The 10,823-nt window shown below is 36.4% G+C and overlaps 1 protein-coding gene across 1 annotated transcript; it reads left to right on the forward strand.

Annotated features, from left to right (window-relative positions):
• On the forward strand, positions 1-3,030 carry LOC136418752 (troponin C-like). The gene is made up of 6 exons (XM_066404926.1): positions 1-85; positions 149-182; positions 242-385; positions 724-843; positions 899-1,030; positions 2,525-3,030. The coding sequence occupies exons 1-6, from the start codon at positions 80-82 to the stop codon at positions 2,557-2,559; spliced, it is 471 nt and encodes a 156-aa protein (XP_066261023.1). The 5' UTR covers positions 1-79; the 3' UTR covers positions 2,560-3,030.
• Positions 3,031-10,823: the final 7,793 nt, after the last annotated feature.

Here is a 10,823-nt window from a genome sequence, read left to right on the forward strand (position 1 = left end):
ATCCCCACATTCCTCATTTAATTAGTTCTCGAGAAGCCTTTGCATTTCAGGTACCATTCCTTAGGCAAAATCATCAACAATGACGGTGTGTAAGCCATTTGGTAATATTTAAATACTTATTGAAGTTTCGGTTAATCTTTGATTGCAGGACGCCGCAGAACTGTCCAAAGAGCAAATTGCATGTAAGTTTTCTACACATAGACCCCCTCTGGGCCTTCTGAAGTGTCCTGCATTTCATTAGTGTTGAAAAACGCCTTCGATACCTTTGACGTGGAGAAAAAGGGCAGCATCGGGGTTGTCATGATTGGAACCATATTAAGCATGCTGGGAGTTCAGACCACTGAGAAAATGCTGGCAGACATTATAGCAGAAGTCGACGAGGATGGTAAGATCCCCTCATGACGAGAATTTAAATCTATTTTGAGGTCCTCATAAAAGCCTACTTGTGAAAATCCATCAAAATCTCCAAATTAATGCATTGTTGTTAATATAAATCAAGATGTTTACTCGGGCAAATGTATCATCACTATTTTCAACCTGTGTTTTGATAACCTACAAAATTATTGTTTTCTAAAATATGAACATGAAAAACATCCCTGCAGCTTCAAGTGTGTAATTTATGTAATTACAGATGGCTCATTATAAACCTTTTATGTAAGCCACAGATCGGATGAAGGCAGCAATGTATTGAACTATTTAGATTGGAAATTTATACTTTAACAGGATCTGGAGAATTGGAGTTTGAGGAATTCGTCACCTTGGCATCGCGATTTATGGTGGAAGAGGATGCAGAAGCCATGCAGCAGGAACTCAAAGAGGCCTTCAGGTTATATGACAAAGAAGGTGAGCAAAATTTATGGTGTTATGGCTCAATTAGTAATCACTATTGTCTGCATAGGAAATGGTTACATCACCACGAGTACACTCAAGGAAATTTTAAAGGAGCTGGATGACAAGCTGACGTCCGAAGAACTGGACATGATTATCACTGAAATTGACACTGATGGGTCTGGTACTGTGGATTATGATGGTGAGAAAAGTTTTCAAAAATATCTTCAAGTCAAATTCGCAGGCCAAGGCCATTTGGTCCAAAGAGTGTGACAAGTCGCTATAAGTAACGCTGAGTTTTTCTATTGTTATCCAGAGAAGTGCAGTGGGTTTATCGTTGGCAATTACTTCATTAGTTATTTCTGGACTTTTGTGATACGAGTTTTTGTTCAAATGTGTACCGATGTGTGCAATTTCCAAAAATATATAAATATAAATGCCAGACGCAGACTATGGGCAGAACTTTTAAGAACTTCTTTCTGTGGTAACGTTACCGAGCATTTCCAGCGTATTGAGCACTTATGTCAGTGAGAATAAAAACGAAGTCTTCAAAAAAAAAACACAATGAGAAATGGAAATAATTAAACTAAGTTAGGCATTAATAGATACTTTGACACTAAAAGCGAAATATCCCGATTTTATGAGAAGGAAAGAGGAGCTATGCATTTCTTAACTGATTACATACAGTGCTTTTATTTCAAAACGAACCACCCTAAATAACTCTTGAAATATGTATTGTTTTAAAATTTCCAAAAACACGTCAATTGAGATGTCGAGGGGGAAACTTTTTGAGCTTATGTTTAACTCCTTATCGGCAACCTCTTAAGCAGGGGGCGACTCACCCCTAAAATCTTAAATGACATGGGGGGTCGAGTGATATCTCGTTTTAAATGGCATGCCAAGACCTTTTCAGCTCATTCCCTTTAATCATTACAAAACGGTGGCCACTTGAATTTTTCGATTTTATAACGAAAAAATTATTTTATCAAATGTTCAAAATGTGACCCGTTATTTTCGAGACAATAACCCTAAAGAAATGTAGTAGAAGTAATAAACGATTTCCTAGAAAATGGATCGGTCGTCGAGACGAAATAGATTGGCCAACAAGATTTCCAGATTTTACTCCTCTCGACTTTTTCTTTTGGAGTTACTTAAAATATAAAGTGTATAAAACTGCAGTTGAAAGTATTCAAAAACTGAAAAACAGAGTAACATCGAAATACAGAGGTATTACTAGATAAACTTTTATCAATATTCGTAAAAAATTTGAAAATAGACTTTATTACTGTCTCGAAAATGACGGGTCACATTTTAAACATTTGATAAAAAAAATTTTTTGTTGTAAAAATGGCAAAATTCAAGAGTCCGTCGTTTTGGAATGGTTAAACGGAATGAGCTGAAACTTCATAAATGAAAAGGTCTTGGCACGCCCTTTAAAATGAGGTACCACTTGATCCCCCATTCCATTTAAGATTTTAGGGACACCCCCTGCTCGGAGGCGACTTACCATCACCATCACGAGGAGTTACCGATAAGGGATTGGACACAAGTTCAAAAAGTTTCCCCCTCAACATCTCAATTGGCGTGTTTTTGGAAATTTTAAAACAATACATAATTCAAGAGTTATTTAGGTGGTTTGTTTTGAAATTAAAGCACTGTAGATAGCTATTTTATAACCCGAATCGATTTATTTCAGAATTTATGGAAGTGATGACCGGAGGAGATGATTAACAAGGGTTTACACACTTAGTACTTTGCGATGCCCTGCAGTTATTATTTTTATACTTGCAAATATTGTGTAAAGTTTTTACGTTATAAATAGAAGCAAGCTGTAGATAGGTAGCTATTAAAGACACGTTAGATTAGATTAGTGCTAAATGAAAATCCTGGGAGAGTTCAAATGAACTGCATTAGGGTTTACCGATCATGTTAATGAAAAGTTATCGGCATAATTAGAATATTACGTTGTTATTGAAAATAAGTAAAATGTAGGTGTGGTTGGTCTGTTGTCAATTTGTCCCTGCAAATATGTTAATAGTAAAACATTATTTCAATGATTACCGTTAAATCTGTCTTAAAGACTGAAACATATGTAGAAACGAACAATTTCCCACGCAAAATATTATTATACAGCATACAGATATTTTTCTTCATTAAATGTTGTTTATTAGAATATTTACAAAAATAAAGGTGTGAGTTCCACGTCAATTTGAATAAAAGTTTCTTTATTAAGACCTCAGAAAACTTATGCCATTTCAACTCTATGCAGGGTGTAACCTATGATCATGGAGATATTTCAGAGAGCGATAGTACTCTGCAAAATATTAAAAAAATGCTAATAGACCCACGGTCAAAACGATCCACTTTCGATATACAGGGTGGCAAAGTTTCACATTTTTTTTCAGATTTTGCGTTTGTGTCAGATATGCCTTGAGTTAAATGTTTAAAATTTCGTGCTCCTATTTTCTTTAAAATCCTCGGCAACCATACGCAGGGTGTTGTGATTTTTGGGTCATTTTATGCTTTGTATCTTGTTTTTGGAACACTCTGTATGAATTTTGTTACGAAATTTAAATTCTTTCTTCAATTGTTCAGCTTTTTGGTGTCCTGTAGTATTCTCGTGTTTTTCACCGTAGAACTCTAAAAAATATCTGTCGGTGCAAATTAAGAATGTAAAGCAAATAAGGAAAAAATTGTGCGGCTCAGTTATCAACTATCTGAAGCAATTCATAACATTTAAACAAATTTCTTAAAATGAAAATGAATGTGAACGAAAACAAAATTATAAAAATTGTTAAAAATGTTTTTTGCCCCCCTGTATATCGAGAATGGTGCGGTTTTGACCATGGGTCTATTAGCATTTTTTATTATTTCACTATCGCTCCCTGAAATATCTCCATGACAGAATGGTCCACTCTGTATAGCTGAGTCGCCTTACTAAGCTTTATGCTACATAAGCTTATGGTCATGACTGAAATCACCAAAAGAAAGCTAAAATTCCCATACGTTCTCTGCATGGCGCAATGATCTTAATGCGCCAAAATATATCGTTACTAACTTAATGTGACAAAAAGATTATCACACATCTGTTGCCAAACACTTCAGTTAAGCGAAATATTTCAAATGTGAGTTTTCACCTTTAAATTGCTCTTTTTGGCAAAAACAAACCGCGATCGCAGCAACTGTTAAATTGATCTTTAAAATCGTGATTCAGAGATATGTTTTTGCGCCATTTAACAAGAGAAATCCCTTGTAAGACCTTTTGTTATCGGGTTTTTGGTAATTTCGTCGGTTTCAAGACTCGATTGTGAGCGAACTAGAACTCCTCCGCCATCAATCGGCAATTAGCGTTCGAAACCTCTTCGTGTGAATCTCGATTCGGCCCCGGCCAGTCACTTCGAGTTATGGTCAAAAATCGATTCTCACATCAAAGCTGTAATCAGAGCATATCCATACAAATTAGTGTTACTCAAACAAACCGCCTGGGAATTAATGTGTAGTAAAATGATTGATATCATCTCAAACAAATTAAAATATCTGCCTTAAACCTACGCTTTTGAACGGTTCGAGATGCAATCTCTCCAAATAGGCGTCTCCTCACCGCTCCTTAAACAAAAGATAATTTACTTTAGATGTCCTATCAGAAGAAATCGTACTTAAAAAGAACGACACCACTTTCGTGCCCGATAGTGATCAAATGCTTTGCATCACCAGTACAGCCTGCGAACCATGAATCTAATTACCGCTGTCAATATCGACATATCAGGACCGTGATGCAAATTTTGTTGCCCAACTTTGGTATTTACCATTATTTCATGTAAAAACATCTCATTTTCTATGCAAACGTTGACCAAATGACGTCATAATTGTCAGCGAATGGGCGCGTTGGTCAGTGGAAACCCTCAATTTGTAAATTGATCAGTGCTTTTCCAGCAACACGTAAATTTTGTGGGTTAACTGGGTATAAATTTACTTATCAGGTATGCGAAATGTTCAGTTTATGGAATCGCAGGTACTAATAAGTACCCTTTAGAACAGCAGTCGTGCGTGGAAATACTTTAGTATAGCGAGAGCTTTCGCTGGCATGGTAAACAACAATTTGTCCATAACCGGTCAATCCATGCGGCCAGCCAATAAACTGATAAGAGGACAGTTGTATTGGGTCGAGTCATAACATGAGTGGGCATAGTCGTTACGATTTCAAATAATATTTTCTTATCTAGATAAAAGCAAAATCATTTCGTAGGTATACGCTGCCTACCTACATTAGGCCAAGCCAGATAGCCAAGTTCTCAGTCCGCCTTTAGAGCCATTGAGATGTTAAAAAATGATCATGCTTTGGATTGCAAAAATGTACCCGTCAAATTTGTCTTCTCACGTAACAACCGCCTTCTTTCGACTGGCGATATACGGAGCGTCCCAAGTAAAGCGAGTTCCATGGGGACTATGGTAAGAGATACAAGGTGGCTCAAATTAGCAGAGAAACGCGCATGTCTGCACCCGTTCAGAAAATGTTCTAGAATTAAAAATATGTATGAGGGTTCTCGAAATATGGGCAAAAAACTAAAAACTGTGATTTTCGAAAGTCGCGAATTATGAGTAAAATCTATGAAAGTTTTCTACTATCCTAAACTGTCAATCGAATGGCGGTCTCAGAATTTTTCCTAGATCTCGAGCAATTACATCTAACTTTGCTATTTCTTATGACCGCCATTTGGATTTTAGTGGCAAACGGGCGATAAAAAAGCTACCAAGGAGGAATAATGTTTTTGTTTTTTTTTTCTACTTTGGTAGGTCCAAGAACACCTTTGTCTTGGGTGGTTAAAAACCTTTTCTTATTGTCTATTCGACGCCACCAAAATGCTATACGGCAGCCATAAGAAATGGCAAAGTTGGATGCAGTTGCTCGAACTCTAGGAAGCCTGAAAAAATCCTGAAAACGCCATTCAATTGGCAGTTGTTGATAATAGAGAACCACCAAATTTCCGAAAATTTACTCATACAGTTTACTCATAATTTATAGTTCTCGAAAATTTTAGTTTTCATTTTTTTGCTCACATTTTGACAACCCCTGTACATATTTTCAATTTCAGAAATCATTTTCTGGACGTGAACAAAAATGCGCATCTTTTTTCTAATTTGAATCGCCTTGCATTTCTCACGGTTTCCTTAACTCCCATGGAATACATTTTATTTGGGACACCCCGTATTTCAGGCCAAAACGCGTTATGATTAAAGACCCCCCATTTTTAGAAACGTTAATCGTTATTACGCGGCAAAAAAAGGACCCAGATCCCCGATACCCCTCTTGCGCGAATCGTCAAGAATACATGTTTAAAATTGGTAACAAGGGAGAGTTTTATGATCATAAGAACATCCGGCGTTCTTTTGACCTGCCAATGAAATCAGGATTTAAAATGGTTTTGAACGGGCAGCCACGATCTCATAGTCATGATTTCACAAGTGTCGAAAGAAAGCGACTGATGTTTCCAAGAAAATATTGATGTTAATATAAAGCTGATACATCATGAATAAGTTCAATGCTGGGGAAGGTGAGCCAGCTGAAGTCTATAAAACAACATTTTTTACTTAATTAACACCAAAATCTAGGTTATTACTGTTGCTAATTTGCGTGATTCTTGGCAACAGATGTGAGATCTAGTATGTAAATTTATGAATTACATTACTAGCCAAATGATTCGAGTTACTTTCAATGAACTTTGACCTAACATTGAACAATGCGTTCAGTCGCCATAGTCGCAAAAATGTCAGAGATCATGTTTCTGATTAATTACATAAATATCATAAAAATCAGAACTCATTAATTATTGAGTTACCCATAAAGTTTAGCTGTCTTAAATTGTTGTTAATTTAATTTAGGTCCGCCAATCTGTGACTCACTCTGTAAATGAGAAGATGGCTCGTTGTTGAAACATGATAATAAGTGACGAAAAATTTATCGTCTACATCAATGTCGTACGAAAAAGATCTTGGACCAAACGTAATAACCAGCCCAAAACGTTCCAAAAGCGGACATTCGCCAAAGAAAAGTCATGGTATTCGCCTGGATGGGATTACAAAGGTGCTTCCAACTGGATAAATTAAATGACGAAGTCATAAAAAAGCGCCCAGGGTCGCTAACTCAACAAATGTTGTTTCATCAAGATAATGCTAAACACATACAAGATTCACCACCCGCCAGAAATTATTGCAACTTGGATGGAATGTTTTGCCACGTCCACCCTGTTCTCCAGATCTAGCACCATCGGATTATCGTCGATTTCAGGTGCAGCGAAATAGTCTTAACAGAAAAACCTTCGAAACTAATGAGGATGTAAAAACCTACTTGGGTCAGTTTTTCGCCGAAAAAAAATGTAGTTTTTATGGGCGCGGCATCATGAAATTCCCCCGGAGATGGAGAAGTGCTATTGAGCAAAATGGGTAATGCATCATTTAATAAATTTATATTTTTAGTGGAAAAAATTCTCTTTCATTTACATTGTAAAATAGGCAATGACAATGTGAACAACCCAATACATAAATAGCTATTTTATGAGGATTGTAAGAAATCCCAGAAGACTTAGATATTTGCCTTCTGCAAATTGAGCAAACGTAATATTTGTTTTAAGTCCTATCATGAGCTACACAAAAGAGGTTTATTTGAAAGACAGTCCAATTGCGAGAATATCGCGCTAACTTTAAGGCTTATTGCGAAACAGAGACCCGTTCAATGACAAAGTGAGTTCCTGTCTGCCTTTCATTTCTGCATCAGTATTCCTATTCTTTCGATTTCTGCTATTTCGCAAACAAAGAAACTAAAGAGTCTTCGTCTTGTCCCGCTGATTTACGGGACATATGTGTATTCTGCACCATTTATCCTTTTTTAAAAATCAAGCCAATCAGTTTTTGGGGCAACTACTCATGCAAACTGGCCGAAAATGCTCGTAATCGTGCTGGTGAATGTACGCTCCTACGTGACTCAGGCTTGAATCATATTAACGTCTGAGTACCTACATAATGACCACCACAATGTAAACTGAGACAAATGTATAATTTCTCAATCGCGTAGAGAAAGGCTTAACGTGAATTTATGAGGAATTGCAGGACCAGGAACTCTCTTTTAGGCAGCTTCGCTTCGGTACTATTAGTGAATTTATTAGCTGCCTCATTAATTTATAGCTAATTCCTCACGCTCTGTTTCTTTTTAAGAAGCAAGAAGATACGTATCACGATAATGAAACAATAGTTAAACAATAGGAAGCGTGTCAATAGCTTCTGCTATTTACAAACAACCTACGGGAAGTAATTATTTATTTTTCTGAATGAGCGTGCAACCACTTAATAACTGGTTCCTGTGAATTTCTAATGTACTGATGAGACAGGTGTAATCTACAAAAAATCTACAAAAATGCGTCAGGTGGCCGCCAGGACCTTGAGCTCGCATCAGCTTGTAGAAAGTCCATAAATCGGTTATGTCCAATGCAAATGGAATTTCTCGAATAAATCCTTTAGGAACTCTCTGCAGGAGGGTAAGCAGGCAGATCATTGTGAAACTTGATGAATTATGTTGCCTGGTGCGCACGCGCACTAGCGACTGATCCTTTCTTCGCTTAAAAAATTGGGAAATCCTTCGATCTAAAATATTCACCACAATTAACATTCCACTTACGCTATCGGTGAAGATCACATGGTAAATACCGGTTCGGAAAGGTATTTCACCTCGAAGTAGAGATTTCAGTCTCAGCTTACAAAATAAATCTTCGCCAATGCTTCTGATGGTCAAGTTCATTAAAAACTGCTTCGTCTAAATGGCGGCACTTAATTTATTGCATCAGATTTTGTCGTCTGCAAGTGCAAGGTCCTTTTGGATGAACATGTATGATAATGAAGAAAGACATTCGTGGTTCCTGTTAATTAATGCATTTGCATTGTTGGTAGAAATTTTGAGAATTTCTCCTTTTTCCTGAATTCCCCGTAAATTTGAAAGTAAAAATCATCAAGGCGATTCTCGTTTTTGCGCCCCATCGCCAAAAGCGGTTAATACCCGACAGCCATCGAGGTATTAGTTCTATATTAATCTTCTGAATCTCCTTTATATTGTAATCTGAGCTAGTGGTTTCTCTTTCCTCTCATACCGTTACGAAGAATGTAAGTTTAATTCATTTAACTGTCACCATTACAGCATTTTCTCTACCCACGACATAATCATCATTCTCCCATACGTCCATACCACGAACGTCACCAGCTTCTTTCGGATTTTACGGATAGTGTGCTGTAGGTAACAGCTTAAAAAATGTCTTCCACTAAATCGGTACGTTAAAGTGGAGGTTCATTCGGCTATAAATCAGCACATTGGCGCACGAAGCTCAGTTTGCCAAACGAGGAGAAACGCGACGAACTAGTTTGCATTGTACGACAATTACCTTCTTTTTCAATCGTAACCATCATTGCTGAGGAAAAATAGACATATCAGTACGGTAATCAAGCTCATATCCATACGGGTTGCAGTGCGGTAAAGTAGCCATAACCGTTTCAGATTAGAAATAAATTAATTTTTTTTCTCTCCTAGAAACTGATAATAATGAAATAAGAAGTTGTTTCTTTGAATAATTTATGAGCTATTGCTCTTTCTTCAATTTTATCTAAATCGCATTTTGGAAGTCTTTCCATTTATTTTGAACACGCTGTATGACTTCGATAAGCACACGGACAGGCCCACTTAAAAACTATCAATTTTTAATTAGTTTTTCAAACATATCGATTATTATTGCGCATTACCTCTCCAAGCTTCCAGGTAATTTGCATTAACATTTGTTCTACATGATGAATAAGGGGAAACCATCGCATATGATATGAAGAATTTGATTAAGAAAAAAATCTTGTTAGCTATGCAAATTAATGGTCTAATTTGGACCATAGAAAGTTAGCGATTTACATGAACGTGTTAAATTCCATGTTTGCTGTACTTACACATACACAGAGCAATAAGGCTGATATAATGGTAATTATCGCATGCTGAATGATTAAGTAAACCCGGAAGAAATTTTGACAGGTTTCACGTCTTGATTTCTGGTTATTACTCCTGGAGAGTTATTGAGGCATTGTAGCAAATTTGATGTTACGATACTCAAAATTAAGCAAACATCAACCATTTTAGTGCGTGAAGAAAATATGCCCCAAAAATGCGCTTCAAAGAACTATTGTTACAGAACACTTCCGCAAATTTATGCCAAAAAACGACCACAAAAATTATATGGCAATAAGAGCATGTATGTCACTATGTTAGGTCGTTTTTGTAACACTTTATAATGACCAATTTCAGTACAGTAATATTGACCATAAGCATATTAAACACTTAATTTAACGCTCGGTGTAGAACCTTTAATTGCCCCTTTCATAAAAATTAACTTTCTTGTCTAGAACAATTTAAGACTAAAGTTTAAGCTGATTTATTATTGGGTTGTTCATAAAATTATTACTTCAACTTGGACGGGATGTTTTGCCACATCCACCCTATTCTCCAGATCTGGCACCATCGGATTATCATTTGTTTCGATCACTGCAAAATGCTTTTAATGAAAAAAGCTTCGCGACTGATGAAGATAAAAAAAATGTATTTGGGCCAGGTGTTTACCGAAAAAGGGTATAATTTTTGTGAGCCCGACATCATGAAATTGGCTCAAGAATAGAGAAATGTTATTGAACAAAATGGACAATATATAATTTAATAATTTATCATTTATGATGAAAAAAATTGTCTTTAATTTATATTGTAAAATTCGCAATGACTTTCGAGACAATCCAATATTATCATTGTGTATTGCAACAAGTCAATTGAATCTGAATGAACGGGCCAAGAAAGAAGTAATTGGAGTTGGCAAATTTGTTCACGATGTATCCGGTATTTGGTAGACCCAATCAGTAAAAGTGTTGACCAATGTAAAAAAATATATAAACAATTTTCGTCTCTTACAACGCAACCTTTAACAACGCAT

This window comes from Euwallacea similis, chromosome 37 (genome assembly GCF_039881205.1).
Source record: "Euwallacea similis isolate ESF13 chromosome 37, ESF131.1, whole genome shotgun sequence".
Taxonomy (NCBI): domain Eukaryota; kingdom Metazoa; phylum Arthropoda; class Insecta; order Coleoptera; family Curculionidae; genus Euwallacea; species Euwallacea similis.

Excerpts from the sequence above, each read along its gene's own strand:
- LOC136418752 (XM_066404926.1), top strand. Across the intron at positions 183-241 it reads GTCCAAAGAGCAAATTGCAT|TGTTGAAAAACGCCTTCGAT; the intron begins GTAAGTTTTCTA and ends GCATTTCATTAG. Across the intron at positions 386-723 it reads AGCAGAAGTCGACGAGGATG|GATCTGGAGAATTGGAGTTT; the intron begins GTAAGATCCCCT and ends ATACTTTAACAG.